The 20,433-nt window shown below is 37.2% G+C and overlaps 1 protein-coding gene and 1 non-coding gene across 11 annotated transcripts in view; both read right to left on the reverse strand.

Moving 5' to 3' along the window:
• The window catches only part of NEK10 (NIMA related kinase 10), a 249,261-nt gene that overhangs the window by 140,740 nt on the left and 88,088 nt on the right, over nt 1-20,433 (reverse strand). For all 10 annotated transcript variants that reach the window (XM_032268066.1, XM_032268089.1, XM_032268083.1 and 7 more), the window contains one exon: nt 2,486-2,561. In XM_032268066.1, the coding sequence (XP_032123957.1) occupies nt 2,486-2,561 (76 nt within the window). The remainder of the gene's footprint in view (nt 1-2,485; nt 2,562-20,433) is intronic.
• On the reverse strand, nt 5,469-5,572 carry LOC116545232. Its single transcript, XR_004266251.1, has one exon. It is a non-coding gene; the product is annotated as a U6 spliceosomal RNA (small nuclear RNA).

The raw sequence follows: 20,433 nt of genomic DNA on the forward strand, positions 1-20,433 counted from the left end.
ACCTAAAATGCAATAAAATAAATAAATGGGAAAAAAAAAAACATCATGAAATTTCTTTTTGCATTTTTTGTTGAGACAGAGCCTTGCTCTGTCACCCAGGCTGGAGTGCAGTGGCATGATCTCAGCTCACTGCAACCTCTGCCTCCTGGGTTCAAGCAATTCTCTTGTCTCAGCCTCCCTGAGTAGCAGGGATGACAGATGCCCACCACCACGCCCGGCTAATTTTTGTATTTTTAGGAGGGACAGGGGTTTCACCATATTGGCCAAGCTGGTTTCAAACTCCTGACCTTGTGATCCACCCACCTCAGCCTCCTAAAGTGCTGGGATTAAAGGTGTGAGCCACTGTACCACCAGGCCTTTTTGCAACTTTTTAAAGCTCATCAGCTATCATTAGTGTTCATTTATTTTATGTGTGGTCCAAGACAATTCTTCCTCTTCCAGTGTGGCCCAGAAAAGCCAAAAGATTGTACACCCGTGCTCTACACTATATCCCAGATAATACTCCATGACCCTAATTATTAATGTCCACTGTTACTTGCTGCTTTACCTCCCAGTCTCACTTCACCTCTCTCCTACTAGTATTTCCTGGGACCTCATCCCAAATAAAGTATTTCACTCAAATTCTTGTCTCAGATTCTGCTTTTGGAATCTGAGACAAGAATTTGAGTGAAATAGTTAAGAAAGCAACACAAACGATGTAGGACTGAGTTCTTTTAACTCCATCCTCAAAGACATCAAAAACTAGCAAGAAAGATGGTTAGTGAGCCCCACTTCATAGTAAAACCCATCAGACAAGGGGCATTTCTAATAACTTGGGGAGGTGAGAAAAGGGAGTAGAAAGAAATTTTTAAAGCAATTTAAAAGAACAAGGGGTTGACAGAAAGAAAAATGGCAGAAAGATATACTGTACATGTTATTAAAACAATCATAGCACACCTACATGAAATAACAGCTTATCTATATGAGTAGGTTCAGCTTTACAAACTCTTCAGTTAATTTAAAAATTGAATGAAAATGTGAATCCATGTTTCAGCTAACACAGCAAAAAAGTTGTCATGTTTTAGATCTCTTTCTACATATTCTATAGACTCTCTCTCTCTCTCTCTCTCTTACACACACACACACACACACACACACACACACACACACAGTTGATACTATCATATGAGCAATTCTAAATTTAATTCACAGTCTCAGGAATAAAAATATGCTTTTAATAATAAGTATGATCAGCAAAAATTTAAGTTTGTGTTTTATTCTGCAATTTGATTGATAATCAAATTTGTTCAGAAATATATGATTACTTGACACTTTTATAATCAAATTTGTATTGTTTATTGCATAAAAACAGTATGAAGTGAAACAAAAGAAAATTACTCTTCTGTCAGCAAGTAACAAGTAGATCAGCCTTATTGTTAAGAGGTGAAGAAGACTATCTTGCACCTTACCAGCTACATATTAGCCTGCCACAGTTTCTTTGCATCTTCTCATGAAACTAGTTTCAAGAATAGAGATGTCAGGAATTTCCAGTAAGACAAATGAAAAGTCACCCTCTTATAACATTATTCTGAACACTTCTGCATGAAAGGACTTTGTAAAATTAGGCTATTTTTAGACAATTTCTACCCTTCCTCAAGAAGAGTCGTGTTTAATTCTATTCCCAAGACTCAATTGTATAACTATAGGTTAAATTTTTTAAAAGTTGAAGTGTCTTGATTGCTTGACCTGTTGAATCGGATTTCAGAATATTTCCCTGAAATCTGCTTTTCTACTCACTACCAGGACTATGTTCCAATTTCAACAGATTCAGACAAATGATATGTGATCAGCAAAAGAAGATTCTTACTTCATAATAATTAATGGCTTGCAAAGAAACCTCCAAAGTATGCCAAAGAATTTAAAAGTGTCTCAATTCATCAAAACATAAACACTCATTTATCCAAGAAGCAACTTACTTTGCAAACATATGTGTAAGTATACATGTCATTATTTATCCATTCATGCAATAAAGTTTATTCAATGTCTATTATTTGCCAGATGCTAGGATAGGTACTAGGGTACAAAAAATCCTCGCCCCTACACTTGAATGTTTATAGGTAGAAAAAAGAAAAAGAGTCATACATACAGGTAGCTACAAGAAAATGTTCCAAGTATCATGTTGGGTAGCATATCTGTTACTTTGTTCTCAGATTCATTCAACAACTATTGCACACCTACTGTATGCCAAGGATCATTTCAATTTACAATTTATAAAAGTAATCCCCATGAAAGGCAGTGATACCTTAGAAGAAAGATTATTTTTGTGGTGGTTATTTTAAGCATAGATAATGATCCACAATTCTAGTCATGTGTATTACCAAGATAATTGGAAAAAAAACTTATAAGCTTTCTTTCCTGAAATCCTCTTGCCTTTGCAAGTCAATAATAGAAATGAAACTCCGAACCAGTTAAGCATGTTTGAGAGCCATAAAATAATTGTCCTTACCAAGAATACAGGATTGTTCCAACAACAGATGTGAGTTTACTGTTTTCTTGTTTTTGCTTTGCCAGGCCAAAGTCAGCTACAATTCACAAAACAATGCAATATGTTATTATATTTTCCCAGAGTTAGTATTGTTACTTTGCATTTGACAATCTACACAATAACCATTACACTTCATAACCAAAGTCTTTTCTTACTCTCTGTCAAAATGCCCAATGTACCAGTCTTCCACATCATTTCCAGTCTTAATTAATGGCATACATACTGTGTCATTTTGCTATATATTTTGATATAATGAGGTTTATCACTTGAAAAAAAGCTTAAATTAAGTCTTGTTGACTGAAACATAGGACAAAGTACTTATTGAATCTGTAATTTCACTTTTTAGGTTATCCTTTAAAATTTTTAAATAAACAGAATGAATCTAACATTTGGCATATGGCAGTCACAACCTCATCAGACCAAAAGAAAAGTAAGAATTGCCCGAATAACTACCATGAAGGCCTGAAAACCTAAAATTAACTGGCATCAATGTATACTAGTCACAGTACAAGTATGTTCAAAATAATCTCAAAATATTTAAACAGAAGATTCTGATTTTTATCACAGAACACCAAATATTTATATTTCATTTTAGCACAATCTTGCACTTATCAAAAATCTTCAGGTACTTGTCTTTTTTAAACTACTCAACAACTTAGGACAAAATGATAAAAACAGATATTTTTCCTATCCATTTGTTACAGATTCACCAGTATTTCACAAGCTTTAATTACCAGATTACACAAAAAGACAATGTGGAACCAGGTCAAGAAATCAAGCTGCTTTTCCTAAGAAGCTTTGATATTCTCAATATCATGTTGTAAAGTGCAGCAAATGTTTATGGAATTTCTCAGCAACAAACTTTAAGGCAGCATTTGATTATTTATATATACTAAAATGCCTTTCAGATTGAAAATGTTCTAAAGTAGTTTCATTTCAAAATAATAAAAATTCACATGATTAATAATAACACACATTTACTTAATAACAAGCTTCTACTAGCACAAATTCAGCCACTTCCATGAATTGCCTCATTTAATACTCATAGCACTCTGAAAGATAGGCATTATCATTAGTAAAGCTTAGTGTTTAAAAGCCAGGACTCTGGAACTGGACAGCCTCAATCTGAATACCGACTCTATCATGTGCAACCTGAGTAATCCTGGGCAAGTTATTTAATCTTGCTTTCCAATAGCTTTCCTATCTGTAAAATAAGGATTATAATAATATAGTACTGATATGTACTGTAAACAGTACAGTATGATAGTAAAATTTAAATAATTTAATATATACAAACATCATGTATGTATTATCTATAAATACATATAGTAGAGTATTCAATAACTGATGTATATTATAATTTAATCGTCACAGTTATCCATTTTATATATGAGGAAACAGGCTGAGAGAGAATGTGTGACTTGCCCAATGTCTCACAGGGAGAAATTAACAGTCAGATATTAATCTGGGGTTGTTGGATTCTAAAGCCCCAAATCTGACCAAGACACAATATTGCCAATATAGAAAACTAAGGACCAGATCAATTCAATGATAAACTCAACCAAACATTTAAGAAATATATACCAATTCTACACAAACTCTTCCAGAAAACAGAAGAGGAGGGAATACTTCCCAAATCACTTCATAAAGCCAGCATTACACCATTCCAAACCCAGACAAAGACATGTTAAAAAAACTACAGAACAAGAGCCCTTTGAACACAGACACAAAAACTATCAACAAAATATAAGTAAATCAAATCCAGTGACACATAAAAAGGAAATATAAAATACATTAGGTATTAACATAATGACCAAGTAGGGTTTATGTCAGAAATACAAGGCTAATTCGACATTTAAAAATCCATCAACTTGAGTTCAACAGAAGCCTGAACACTAGCAGTGTGCAATATATCCATGTAACAATCATGCACATGTGGCCTCTGAATCTAAAATAATTTTAAAAATAAAAATTTATCAGCCAAGTGTGGTGGCTCACGCCTGTAACCCAGCACCTTGGGAGGTCGAGGCAGGTGGATCAACTGAGGTCAGGAGTTCAAGACCAGCCTGGCCAACATGGTGAAACCCCTTCTCTACTAAAAATACAAAATATTAGGAGGGCATGGTGGCAGGTGACTGTAATCCCAGTTACTCCGAAGGCTCAGGCAAGAGAATTGCTTGAACCTGGGAGGCAGAGGTTGCAGTGAGCCGAGATCATGCCATTGCACTCCAACCTGGGCAACAAGAGTGAAACTCCATCTCAAAAAAATAAATAAATAAATAATAAAATAAATTCAGAAAATAAAAATTCATCAATGTAATTTACCAAATCAATACATTAAAGAAGAAACACCATATGACCATCTCAACCAATATGCAAAAAGCATCAGCAAAATTCAACATCTAATCCTTTCGGCAAAATAAGAATAGATGGGTACTTTCTTAACCTGATAAAGGGCATCTACCCAAAAAAAGCTATAGCTAATATTCTACTTAATGTTGAAAAACTGAGTGTTTCCCTTTTAAGTTCAAAAACAAAGCATCTCCACCATTCTCAGTGTTCCTAGTCAACATCCTACTGAAGATTCAGATTAAGTACAGTATGTGCATACAAAATTTTGTGGGAACATAATTTTAAATTTCCCTTTGATAAATGCCTTGGAGTGGGATTATTGGATCATATTATAAGGATGTGTTTAATTTGATTTTATAGAACCTGCCAAGTCAAAACGTTTTCCAATTTTTTTCTCTTACCAGAAATAGGAAGGTTCCAGTTGCTTCTGCATCCCACCAGCATTTAATGTTGTCAGTTTTTATTTAATTAGCTATTCTAATAGGTAAGTAGTGATATCTCAGTATCGTTTTCGTTTGCATGTCCCTAGACATTACTGGTGTTGAACACTTTCAAAGTACTTATTTGCAATCTGGGCATCTTCATTTTTTTTAAAAAAAATGAACACTTCATGCATTTGCATGTCATCCTTGTGCAGGGGCCATGCTAATCCCTGTAGCATTCCAATTTTCATATATGTGCTGCCACAGTGAGCACCTGGGTATCTTCCTTAGTGAAGCGCCTGCTCAAATTTTTGCACATCTTTTTCATTAGGTTGTTTTTTTTTTATTTTTAAGTTGTGGATACTAATTATTTGTCAGATATACAATTTGCAAATATTTTCTACTAGTCTGCTGCTTATCTTTTCGTTTTCTTAATAATGTTTTTCAAAGAACAGAAGTTCTAAACTTTGATGAAGTCAAATTTATTAGTTTATGTGACATGTTATGTTTTTGATGCTATGTCTAAGAAATATTTGCCTAGCCCAAGACTGCAAAAACTATATCCATTTTTTTCTTCCGGAATTTTCATAATTTAAGTTTCATGTAGTTCTATGATCCAAACTGAGCTAAGTTTTATATAAGGTATAATATATAGGTTGAGGTTCTGATTTTTTTATGTGGATTTTCAACTGTTACCATGCAATTTGTTGGAAATAGCCCCTTGCTCTCTCTGAGCACCAGATTTACATATTCATCTGGATAATCAAAACTTTCACTTAAGTGTCTCCTAGGCATCTCAGAATTAACACACCCAAAGAGAATTCTCAATCTTAACTCAAATGACTCCTCCTGGTTCCCCACCTCAGTAAGTGGCACCAGCATTGACCTAGGTACTATCTTTAGTTCTTCTGCTAGCTGTCAACACATTCCCTTTCAGCATCAAATCCACCCTTCATCACAGCCCTGCTTTGTTAATGGAGCTGGACCTTGATAATGTCTCTCCTTCACCAGCTGGCTTGATGTGAAGCTTTGTCAATAGAGGGTGCTGAAGGGAAACTGCGGGAGAGGCTTCTCTTCTTCTCCTAGTTCTGACATGCTTCCTCTCTTTCCTTGCTCCTGTAGCACTTGTGCAGTGTGCAGGATAGTGGTGCTCACTGCAGGCAGCTTCCTACACAGTTCCACTGGCACTATATCCAGCTTCCTTGCAAATTTTGCAAGCACCCCAGCAGACAACATACCAGGAAATTCTGCTGGCATCTCAGCTGTTTTCATAACACCTCCACAGGTAGATTCCCAGTAAGTTCTACCAGCATTCTACCCAGGCTCAGTCTAGCTAGTCTCATGAGCACCCGAGCCAAGAGATTCCCACTGAGTTCTACTAGTACACCAGAAAATGGCTTCCTGAAAAGGATACTCATCATTCCAGGGACAATTTTCTGTTTGATAGCTTTATCTTGCATCATTTCAATGCAATTTCTGCCATCAGTGGGCTAAAGTCATACCCTCTTCAACAAAGTCTGAATCTCAGCCCTTGAAGAGAGGGACTTTCTTAAAATTTGTTTTTTCTCTGAATACCTTGCCCCAGCCCTAGAGGTAGTAGCTCATTCTTATATAGTGACACCTCATTTTATTGTGCTTCACTTTATTGCACTTTGCAAATATTGTATTCTTTTTTACAAATTGAAGGTTTGTGGCCACCCTGTATCCAGCAAGCCTATCAGCGCTATTTTTCAACAACATCTGCTCACTTTATATCTCTGAAACATTTTGGTGATGCTCATAAAATTTCAAACTTTATTATTATTATATCTGTTATGGTGATCTGTGATGAGTGATCTTTGATGTTGCTATTGTCACTGTTTTGGGACACCACAAACCATGCTCATTTAATATAGCAACCTTAATTGCTCAATGTTGTGTGTGTTCTGACTGCTCCATTGACTGGTTGCTCCCCCAACTCTCACTGCCTATGAGCCTCCTTATTCCCCTAGACACAACAATATTGAAATTAGGCCAGAGAATAACCCTACATTGGCCTCCAACCATTCAAGTGAAAGGAAGAGTCATACATCACTGATTTTTGATCAAAAGCTAGAAATGATTAAGCTTAGTGAGAAAGGCACATCAAAAAACTGAGACAGGCTGAAAGGTAGGCCTCTGGCACCAAACAGCCAATTTGTAAAGGAAAAATTCTAGAGGGAAACTAAAAGTGCTACTCAATGGAGTGACACTTCTGAACACACAAATGGTAAGAAAATAAACAGCTTTACTGCTGATAAGGAGAAAGTTTTAGTGATCTGGACAGAAGATCAAACCAGCATACTCCTGTAAGCCAAAGCCTAATTTGGAGCAAGACCCTAACTCTCTTCAATTCTGTGAAGGCTCAGAGAAAGCTGCAGAAGAAAGTCTGGAAGCTAGCAGAGGTTGGTTCATGAAGCGTAAGGAAAGAAGACAACTCCATAACATAACAGTGCAAGGTGAAGCAGCAGGTGCTGATACAGAAGCTGTGGAAAGTCATCCAGATCTGGCTAAGACAGTTGATGAAGGTGGCTACACTAAGGAACAGATATTCGGTGTAGACAAAATAGCCTTCTACTGAAATAAGATGCCATCTAGGACTTTCATAATTAGGGAGGAGAAGTCAATGCCTGGCTTCAAGGCTTCAAAGAACAGGCTGGCTCTCTTATTAAGGACTAATGTAGCTGGTAATTAAGTTGAAGCCAATGTTTATGAACCATTCTGAAAATTTTAGGGCCCATAAGAATTACGCTACATATACTCTGCCTGTGGTTTATAAGTAGAACAGCAAAGCCTGAATGACGGTACTTCTATTTACAGCATAGTTTACTATTTTAAGCCCTCTGTTGAGAACCACCGCTTAGAAAAAAAATTCCTTTCAAAATATTAGTGTCTGTTGACAATACACCTCATCACTCAAGAGCTCTGATGGATATGAAAAAAAAAAATGTTGTTTTCATGTCTGCTAACACAATATCCATTCTGTAGTCCATATATCAAGGAGTCATTTCTACTTTTACTAATTGAAAGATACATTTCATAAGGCTATAGCTGTCATAGATAGTGATTCCTGCAACGTTTACCTCCTGGAAAAGATTCACCATTCTAGATACCATTAAGAACATTCATGATTCAAGAGAAGTAGTCAAAGTATCAACATTAACAGGAGTTTGGAAGAAGTTGATTACAACCCTCATGGATGACTTTAAAGGGCTCAAGATTTCAGTGAAGAAAGTTACTGCAGATGTGGAAATAACAAGACAACTAGAATTAGAATCAGAGCCCGAAGACTTGGCTGAACCATTGTAATCTCACAATAAAACTTGAATGCGTGAGGAGTTGCTTCTTCTGGATGAGCAAAGAAATAGGTTTCTGGAAATGGAATCTACTCCTGGGAAAGATGCTGTGAACCTTGTTGAAATAACAAGAAAATGTTTGAAATATTCTATAAATTTAATTGACATAGAGGCAGCAGGGCTTGAGAGGATTGACTCTAATTTTGAAAGAAGTTTTACTGTTGGTAAAATGCTATCAAACAGCATTTCGTGCTACAGAAATATATTTTGTGAAAGGAAGAGAAAATTTCTGCAGCAAACTTCATTGTTGTCTTATTTTATTAAATTGCCATAGCCACGCCAAACTTAAGCAACCACCACCCTGATCAGTCAGCAGCATCAAGTCATGACCCTCCACCGGCGAAAAGATTATGGCTTGCTGACGGGTCAGATGATTGTTGGCATTGTTTACCAACAAATTATATTTTAATTGAGGCATGTACCTTAATTGCTTATTAGACATAATGCTATTATTGCACACTAAGTAGGCTAGAGCATAATGTGAAGACAACATTTGTACAAACTAGAAAACCAAAAAGTTGATGTGACTTGCTTTATTGCAATGTTTGCTTTATTGCGGCGTTCTGGAACAAAACCCAAGCATCTCCAAGGTATACCTGTATATGCTGTTCTTGTATTCCTTATTGGGTTGTCTTTACCACTTTGTAGTTAATCCTAGTACTTGTTAAAAGTCATTTTAATACATGAAACGTGTCCTGTTAAAATTACTAGGTGGTTTCGGTGTCATGAATGAATCCTGACTCATATATAGTTCTGTACTTTACCACAGCAAAGCCCTATTGCTTCTACAAAAAAAAAAAGTTTATATATATATAAATAAAAGCCCTATTGCCTCTACAAAAGTTTATATATATTAAAAAAGTTTTATATATATATAAAACATATATTTATATTACATATGTATATTAACATATTTTATATATATTTATAAACATATATATAATAAAACATATATATAACATATATATAACAGATACATATGTATATATATAATATATATACATATGTATGTATATAATATGTATACATATATAAAACATATATCTGTTATATATATCTGTTATCTGTTATATATATGTTATATATATATATCTATATATATAACAGATATATATAACATATATATTATATATAGAGAGATATCTGTTATATATATATGTTATATATTATATATAATATGTATGTTATATATATTTTATATATAATACATATATATTATATATATAGTGAATTAGGGCACCTCTCATCACCTCCACTGAAGTTGTAGTTTTGAAAAATGTTTATCAGTTCTCTAACATTCCTCCCTTCAGGAGGTAAATCTTTTTTTTTTTTTTTTGAGACGGAGTTTCACTCATGTTACCCAGGCTGGAGTGCAATGGCGCGATCTCGGCTCACCGCAACCTCCGCCTCCTGGGTTCAGGCAATTCTCCTGCCTCAGCCTCCTGAGTAGCTGGGATTACAGGCACGCACCACCATGCCCAGCTAATTTTTTGTATTTTTAGTAGAGATGGGGTTTCACCATGTTGACCAGGATGGTCTCGATCTCTTGACCTCATGATCCACCCGCCTCGGCCTCCCAAAGTGCTGGGATTACAGGCTTGAGCCACCGCGCCCGGCCCTCAGGAGGTAAATCTTAACTGTCCTTCTCTTATGTGTGAGTGAGACTTGGTAACTAATGGCTAATGAACTAAATACAGAAGGGATGAGATGTTACTTCCAATGTTAGGTTAAAAGAGACTGCGGCTTCCAATTGTGTTGTGCTCTCTCTTGCTCACTGACTCTCTCAGAACCCAGCCACCATGTCGAATAGTACACGTTATTCTGCTGAGGAGGTTACATAGAGAAGAGAAGCCCTCCAGGATAAAAGGCCAAGTAGAAGAGAAACGAGGCACTCACTTCAGCCAAAAGCCAGAACTCATCACCAGCCATGGTAGTGAGCCTTCTTGGAAGCTGACCCTCCAGCCCCAGTCCAGGCTTCAGATGATGTATCCTGGGCTGACAGTTTGACTACAGCCTCATGAGAAACCCTGAATCAGAATCACCCAGATAAGCTGCTCCTGGACTCCTGACCCCCTTAGAAACTATAAGAAAATAAATGTTTGTTATTTTAACCCTCCAAAATTTCTGGGTAATTTGTTACCCAGCAGTGCATAATGAATACAACTGCTATCAGTTGTATTCTAGTCCATGCTGCTGTGACCTCTCATTGAGGCTACAGAGCTATTCCTCCTGAACAGGCTCCCTCCTTCCATCTCTCCTCATGAAATATAATTCTACACTTCAGATCCAAAATGATCCTTTAAATATCTAAAATAGGCACACAATTGTCCATTTACTCATTGGTTACTACTTACAAGGTTAAAATTCTACAAAGACTTTTGATAAATACTAAGAATCAAAGCCAAACTACTAACTACCAGGTCTGTACAACATACATGATCTGGGTGTTCAGAGTGACTTTTCTAGTACACACTATAAAAAAATTCCCCACTCCTTCAATATTCCTCTATTACATTCATTTAATTCTTAATATATTTCATTATCTGAAATTTCTTTATGTATTTATTATTTGTTTATGCATTTAGGGTCTGTCACTTCTAAATAGTATGAAAGATCCATGAGAGGACTTTGTATTGCTTATCCCTATAGATTGATGGATACATATCTTTTGATACATACATATGTACATATATATACACATAACTATATGTATATCCATCTGCCTCCCTATCTATAATATATATATATATATATGATATCATATATATATGAGATAGATAATATCGAGTAGTACTGCTAGGTAGAGAGGATGGATAGATAGATAGATAGATCTGTCTAACTTCTCCACCTAGTAATACTACTCACATATAGGAAATATTAGAAGACCAAATCATATAAGGTGGTGTTAACAACTATTCACAAACTAGATGGCTCACTGCCTTTCCCCTTTCATATACTGGAGAAAGTTAATTAAAATTAAACAATCACTATATGGAAAAAAAAATAGTATTCAATATTTAAAACTTCATTTATTTAGGGAGCTCACTATAATTTTAGCACACATAATATTTGGCCAACTTATAACTGAAAATAATGCTTTGACTTTTAGTTCTAATGCTACATAAGAGTCATCTTATTCTTATTAAAATGTCATTTATTTTGAAAGGCAAAAACTGAGGAATGTTACAATGTATTATTCACTCCAGTTAATTTAGATAATAGCAGACACCTGGAGAGATGTCTCTAAAAACACAGATAGTTGAGAAATATTCTTAAAGTGAGCAAAAACTAATATTGTTTGGACATTTGGAAGACTTTGGTAATGACAGAAATGTTTCTATTACTCTTTCCTCATTTGTGATCATATTTGGAGAAGAACAAACGTTTTCAGAAGCTGTGCTCATGAAAAGCATTCATATGCCATTATAGGTATTCAAAATGACAACAGAAAGCATTTTGCATACAGCACATTATGAAAAAAATATAGGATCCAAAGAAATTCTCCCCTTTGACAGAACAAATGATACAAAAAATGTTAAATTCTGTAGCACAATTACACTACAGCCTACAATGATCAGCCTTCAGATGGAACAGTTGTGTGGGCTTTGGCTGAGTCCCTAGATTCTTGCTCTCTGGTTTTCAAAAATGGACTAAGGATGTCTTTCCTGAGTAAAATGAAAATAATTAATGACTTTGACAATTTCAGGAAATGATCAGGTGAAACCTCCATAATGCTAGGCAATGACAGGGGAGTCTACTTAAGCACAACTGCAAAATAGGCTGGAAGAAAGATCTCCAGCTCATTTACCACTCTACTCTTTCCTGCCGCCTCAGTAAATGGAATGGCTAACCTACAATGTCCACAGCAACAGGACCATCAGTAACATCCTCTCAGTGCAGGAGTCAGTGAGGGATGGGAAGGAGTTTCCCAGGATAATTCTCACAGTTTTCTCTCAACAAACCACTGCCCCATTGGCAGTTCCTCCTCTGAAGGTCATTCAGATTCTAATCTTTGCCCCACAAACTGCTTCCTAACCTTCCCTTAAATGAAGCCCAGCTACTATTAATATTAAAATTATTCCTAATTCAACAAATGACGGCATGCTAATTAAGTCTAAAGTGGATATTCCTAAACAAAGACTAGGGGTCAGGTGTTTGTGTTGGTGTTCCAGGGACCCCTGTACCGTGCCACTTTCTGTTGCTTCAAAGCTTCCTTCTCCAGTGTGGACTCCACCACGGATGAGGCAGAGGGAAGGAATTTCTCTTTCTCAACGGCATCGTTATTTGCTTGATTTTATTGATGGAGTTATGATGACACAGAACTTCATGATGAAAAATTCAATACCCGATACAAGAGTTCTGAATTCTAGGTGACTCCATATCTGTGGTACACAAACATCACCTAGCTCTAAGATATCAATCAATAGACTGGAATCTTGGAAAAACTAATGTCGTTAGCTCAGACTCAGACACTGTGTCTGGCTAATGGGAAGTAAACCACAGAGGGCTCTTCTAAAATCATTCTCCAGTATGGGGTTTGTTTCTGGTTACTATCAGTTGGAATAATGGAGCTCGGTACATACAGCTCTAATATTACATAAAAGTGCCAAGGACCAGACTCCTATGATGATGGGAAGTCAGGGGTGTACTCTTTTTTTCTCACACATGTGTACACATGCAGGTGTGCACACACACACATGCACACACACACACATACACACTGTGTGTGACATGATACTAGTTTTTAAAAGGCCTAGGATGGAGATCAGGGAAGTGCCTGTGAAGCTCCAATGACTTTAGTAGACTTAGCTGGCTGGAAATGCTGATGAGATAATCAGAAGCATAGTACTCTGTATCACTGAATTAGTCTCTATAAAAATAGATACCACCACCTACTCACTATGTTGCTTCAGAAAACACACTACGGGAAAACTTACAGAGTGAAAACAACTCATCCAGAACACATCACACATCAGATTCTACCCCCTTCATTTCAAAACTCTCAGAGAACGAAATCATATGCCAAGTACATACTAAAATGAACTCTATTTTATTAACCTTAGTCTTTGGTGTTTTTATTTGGCTTTATCCACCTCACCTGTGAGGTTATTATTTCCAGCTTTCACCTAAGGTCATAAAAATTTGGTGTCTGTTTATGAGCTCACCCAGTTCACTGTCTCATCAGCGGAACGTAACAATTGTCAGGGTCAGGAACTAACTCCATCTGGCTCTAACTTTATTGAATTGCCATTCTTATCTTTTTCTTTTAACCAACTTAAAACTGCAGAATCTCAGAAATGCAGAATGACCCAACAAAGGTGTAAGAATCTTTAAAATACTTTGGAAATTGGATTTGACTGAATTTCCTTTGACAGTTCCTTTTTGTGTTATAAAACCTAATGGCAATACAAGGCAACTGTGATAACTTGACAAAACTATTTTTACTTTCTTACTAACATGAGACCAATACGTTGACTGAGAAAAATTCCATGGCAATCCCTCTCACAACAGTTGCTACGAGGGTATTTAACATGAGTGACTCAATATTCTGTGGTCTTTTAAGAGTACTCAAGTTGTGTCAACTCAAACTCAAATAGACACTGTATCTGGTTAACAGGAAGTAAACCACAGAACAAGTTCAAAGCAATACATGCCGAGAGACCTTCAAAAGCCACAAATAGAGTCCATCATCTATGCATTTGACCAGGTTTTGTAAGAATATAAGTAATGCGCATATAAGGACTTCGATTTCCCTATCAGAAATGCAATACCAACTCATTTTCTCTATTAATGACACAGATTTCTCAGCAGCAGTTTAGCCAACCAATAACAATTAAAAATCCACTAATCCTCTAAAAAATTTAAAATACTGAAGATTCTAGAAATGAAGGGTAGGTCTAATTCAATGTCTTAAAGTTTGGTGGCATTCAAGAAAGTAAAATTTTTTCTTTGGGTTACTGTTTGCTGAGATGACAGTGGGAACTGATTGTACCTTTGCCCATGTGCGCATGCAATTTCTACGTTAATATTCAACTTCTCTTATGTAAGCACTCTTGCTAGACAATCTTGGCTATGAGATGGAGATCTCAAACCCAGGTATCTCCTCAATCTCTGCTCCCTATTTGTAAATGGCTTCTGAATATTGCCACCTAGATGTATTTTTTGTTCACTTGCTCATTAATTCATTCATTTGTTCATTCATCCTTCTATTCATTTAGTCAATAAATATTTATTAAGTGCTATCAGAGAAACAAAGTCACGGATGTTCATTTCTCTCCCCTCAAGAAGAAGATGGCAATAAGCCAGTGTTTTCAATACTTCATGCTGTGTGCTGTGTGACAGGTAAGCCCAATACTAAGTGATCCCAGAAACTGGACATATCAGCTGCGGACATCAAAGATGCCACCTGGAGGAAGGGCATTTGACTTGAGTGGCAGAAGGGAGGAGGAGCATTCCAGGGGAGGGATGGCACATTAGAAGCACCAGAGGTATACAGCCACATCCCGTTCAGGAAATCACAATCTGTCCCAGGAGGTCAGAGCAACCAATGAGTAGGAGATTATGAAGAAAGGGCCTTGGGTCCCATAAGGAAACTAAACTTTATCTTAAATATCACAGGCAGCTACTTGAAGGATTTAAACCAGGAGAAAAGCATAATCAGATTTTAACTAAGCATGACCAAAACCTTATACCTAAATCACTTCATCTAATTCTCTGCCTATGGCAGAAAAATTTTCACAAACTCACGCTCTTTCTCAACTGTCTCATACCTCACATGAACTGGCCACCAAATCTTCTTAATTCTGGGTCCCAAATAACTGCTGAATTAAGACCCTTTTTCATATCCTCTTCTCCTACTGTCATTGGAAAAACCCACATTGTGTCTTTCCTCGACGACTGCAAGAGCCTTCAGTGACAAACATTGTGGGCCAGCTCTCCAATCAACCAAATCCTCTCCCTTTCTCATCTCCAACTACAGAGGCTGGAAGTTAACCTCAACAGTCTCTCTTACAGTGAGGAGTTGTCACATGACTTGGTTTCAGCCAACACAATATAACAAGACTAATGGAGACTTTCTTGGAAAGATTTTCTGGCTGGGCACAGTGGTTTATGCCTGTAATCCCAGCACTTTGGGAGGCTGAGGCAGGTGGATCATGAAGTCAGGAGATCAAGACCATCCTGGCCAACATGATGAAACCCCATCTCTATTCAAAATACAAAAATCAGCCAGGTGTGCTGGTGCATGCCTGTAATCCCAGCTACTTGGGAGGCTGAGGCAGGAGAATCATTTGAACCAGGGAGTCAGAGGTTGCAGTGAGCCGAGATCACGCCACTGCACTCCAGCCTAGCAACAGAGGGAAACTCCATCTCAAAAAAAAAAAAAAGAAAAGAAAAAGAAAAGAAAAAAGAAAGATTTTCTTTAATGATAAAAGCAGAGGAGACAGCATTCAAAGAAGACAATTTTTTTTCTAGATTTTACCCAGCCACCTTGCCTCCTGTCTTTGAATTTAGTAGTGATGTCTGGAGCTCTGGCAACCATTCTGTGACTATGAGATAACAAACATATGGAGAAGAAGCTAATCTGCTGAGGGTACTGGACAGAAAGGACAGAAAGGCCTAGATCATGGCTGATCTCCTTAAGCTGCCGAACCCACCCTGGACCTACTCACCCCCAGACTCCTTGTTGTGAGATAACTACATGTCCTCATGGTTTAAGCCATCATTAGTCTCGCTTTTTGCACCTGAACATATCCTAACTGAAACATGTCCCAACCTGAGAATCTCTGTCCAGTCTTTCCCCAGCACGCTCCCTCACCTGCCATTTTAATTATCCTTCCACCTCCCAGAGCTGATCATATAATTTCCAGTCTGAAAAATCTCTAAGAATAAGTCTTTGACCAAGCTTCTCACCCACCAAGGTTCCCTCATCAAGCACCCTGATGGTCCCTAGACATAGTATATTCCTTGATAGGAATACACTACATCAACATCAAACACCTTGATAGTCCCTAGACACAGTATATTCCTTGACAGGAAGATACTACATCAACAACAAACACCTTGAGAGTCCCTAGACATAGTATATTCCTTCATGTCCCTATCCCCTGCACGTGCTATGCCTCTGCATTAACTGCTCTTACTTTTCCTGGCTAACTCTGCACCAAAAGATCCCTAAGGCAAAGTTAGTCACATTTTCCCTTATGCTTATATAGCTGTCATAGACTACATAATCATTCATTTATATTCCCTCTGGCGAGAAAGGTATCCACATCCTGTTAAACCTGACTTTCTTTGACCAGTGGAATCCGAATAGAGGTAAAACATTAGTTACTTTGGGGCAGAAATTTTAAGAGCCAAGGCATCGTTTCTCACGTTCTGTCTTTCCTGCCTCTGTGCTGTAGAAGCAAGTACAGAGGAAGCTCCCTTATTGGCACATAATGGAAGTGTAGCATTAGCAGGATAGGAATCTTGTTAAGTCAGGGGCAGACAAACTTTTCTGTAAAGGCCAGATAGTCAACATTCTAGACTTTGCGAGACCCATGCGGTTTTTGTCATATATTCTTTTTTTCAACAAGCATTTAAAAATATAAAAACCATTCTTAACTCACAGTACATATCGTAATAGGCCACAGCTCAATTCGTCCCACAAGTTATAGTTTGCCGCTGTTTTAAGCTGCTGAGACTTTCAGATTACTTGTTACAGTATTTTGCGTATGCATTCTAGCCTTAAGCACTCTGTAATAGAACTATAAGCTTCATGAAGACAGGGTTTATGTCTGTCATACTTGCTGTGCTCACTTGCAAGATGCAGCAGCTAGGAAAGTAATTGCAGAGCGAATAACAGAAGTCTTCCCCATAAGACTGTGAGCTCAGGGAGCAGAAACCACGGTTTTCATCTCATATCTATCCCTGCAATGCCTGGCATGTGATGCCATTTGATGAGACTTGGAGCCTTTGATACACTTTACATGGAATCAGGTTTTTTCCTGTTGTTGCCAGCAGAACCACTGCCAAATATCACTTGAGAAACAGAAATTTGCACAGCCTGTTTGTTTGCAAGATGAGCATGTGACCTTTCAAGTCATGTACTAAAGCCCAGAACTGAAATCTATTAACTACAATTCAATGAGTTTTGTTTTTTCTTTTTTCTTTGAAAGCAGAGGAGGCAAGGGGACCTGGAGGGTTTACATTAAAATCTGGGTATTTGAAAAGGTCAAGAAATATGGAATGGTGAGTTGAAGGGTGAGTTCACTTTTACCATAGTCCCTCAAGAGTCATTCTGTAATGTGATGGCACAATACGGACCTTAATTAGCAGGCATTTACAGTATTTAGGGCAAACGTTGACTGTGTTTTACCCCATGTGCCACTGAAATAGGGTCTGTTCCCTTATATGGCTTCAAAGGCTGCAGATAAACGCAGGAGCAGGACCTCAACGAGTGTCACAGCACATGTCATCAAAAGATGGTCTTTCAAATGAAAATATATTTAGACTTAAAATAGCTAGCATTTGTAAAACTAAGCATAACAGAATATGTGAGTACTTTCTACTCTGCTTCCTCATGAAAGCAAACTCCAGCCAGCAAGGCTTACTATAACTAGTTGCAAACCAACCTCAATCTTACATTTAATTCATCTATATTAAGAAAAATGAGAAGATGAAAATTTTGGTTTTCTGAAAGCTTTCTGTTCTGATCACATTTTCAGCACACTTTGTCTCAGGCATCTTCAAAATCATTTGGCAATTCTGTGTTTCTTTTCTGGAAGTAAATAAACCTTCTAGCACAAGCAAAGAGAAACATAAAACATAGCAAGGCTGCCCCTCTGTGGTGGCATGCTCTCACAGCCACAGCAGCCAGCCTCTTAAAGGCTCTACCAACTGCAATTGCATTCAACTTCTTAAAATAGGGAAACTGTATACACTTGGCTTTATATTAATGCTTCAGGGTTTTAACTTAACCATAATCGCTCTTAAAGATCAGAGACTAATGGATGTATCTACATTATATCAATAGAGACAGACACTGGAAACATTTCAGCACTATTATAATTAAAATATTTTTTGAAGCATGACATCAATCTCTGTGGATTATCTTTTCAGTCGTAAAATCATTTTATATTCACTAAAAATAACGGGAGCACATCCATGCCCTGACCACACAATTGTTTTAGGGAGGGGAAATGAGACAGGCTAGGATTCCATTCTGAGCTCACTGCTCCTGTATCTGAAGGCTGCTGGCCTCACCAACACGCCACCAACACCTGTGCTGCTTCTTTATTTGAAACTAGGAAAATACTGCTGCACTTAATGATAAATGACCTTAAAATGTGGAAGTATTTTTTTAATTTTATAACTCCTAAGTTGAACTCTGATAAATATTAACAAGATTGAATAAAATGACATTAAGGGGCAGGACAGAGAACGACAAAAGTTGCTAAAACAAAGCAACTTTTTCTAGGAAGTCCCATATGACTCGAGAGTCAACATGAAAATGGGATGTCTTAAGTCAAATGTGTAGACTTAGAATGTAACTAGATTGCCCATTTTGGGTTAAAAGGTAGGTTGATCATATGTTTCTATCTCCTTTCAATCTCAAACCCTGCTAAAATGAAAAAAAAAAAAAAGCTGGGAGGGGGGATATTCTTTGGAATATCATTAACCCACAGAACAACAAGAATGGGCTTGGCAACAACAGAGGATGAAATATTCCAATAAATGTGTGGCAGATGGGAAGCAGATAAAGATGGTGTCATATTCAGCAGAGCAAAAATCCCACCCATGTGTCTAGAGGAGGAAGGCTAAAGGGAGCTAACTTACCCTGCAGAGCCCAGGGTGCCATCCAGGAGAGAAGAGAAGCAAAAAGCTCAATACATGGAATTGAGATCAAGTTCCCAGGTGCCCTCCCACACACACACAGCCAGCAAATCAAGCACCCTCTGCCACCAACAGAAAATATTCATTTTTCAAAGAAATAAACCAGCAAGGAACCAAGCACAGGAGAAGTCAACGAAAATCTATAAACTGAATGTGGTTCCCTGAGCCCCGTTTTTCCATGCTGCTCCCAGAATGACAGCAAACAGGTGCACATACCCCCAGGCAAGATACTCAAAGAGTATTCTCTAGGAAAAAAAAAAAAAGTTTAGAAACTGATTTTGGAGTCTTCAAAGAAAAATGTCCATTTTACTGTAATGAAGGCCACCAGATGACAGCCTCAACTGGAACTCACAGTGCTCTGACAGCCTTTCTCATGCTTTCCTCAAAATTACTAAAGGCCAGCCCAGGGTCACAAGACAGTTGAGAAAAGCCCCCAGCCAGAAAGAGAGATAATAGTAAGAAGGAACAAAATGTGTATATATACTTCTACTTAGTGTTATATATGTATGATGTGTGTGTGCGCACATATATATACACACATGTATATACACACACACGTATATATACACATACACACACACACACACACACACACACACACACACACACATATAGCCTCAGAAGATAAACAATTCAGGATGCTGAAGAGAAAATGTCTATGTTACCCTGAGAGAGAATTAAAACCAAGATTCCATAAAAATAAAACATATGAGAGAATTTTTGTAAATTAAAATATAATAAATTTAATATTCAATTGAATGAAAAATAAGTTGAAGAAATAACTCAATTACTTCAAAGAGACAAACAGTTAAAAACTAAGAGAATTATTTTTTAAATTAGGAGATCCTTTTGTACACACGATATCTGAGACTAAAAAGAATTCCAA

Source organism: Sapajus apella, unplaced genomic scaffold (genome assembly GCF_009761245.1).
Source record: "Sapajus apella isolate SASKATOON/1434 unplaced genomic scaffold, GSC_monkey_1.0 scaffold4, whole genome shotgun sequence".
In the NCBI taxonomy this organism is placed as follows: Eukaryota; Metazoa; Chordata; class Mammalia; order Primates; family Cebidae; genus Sapajus; species Sapajus apella.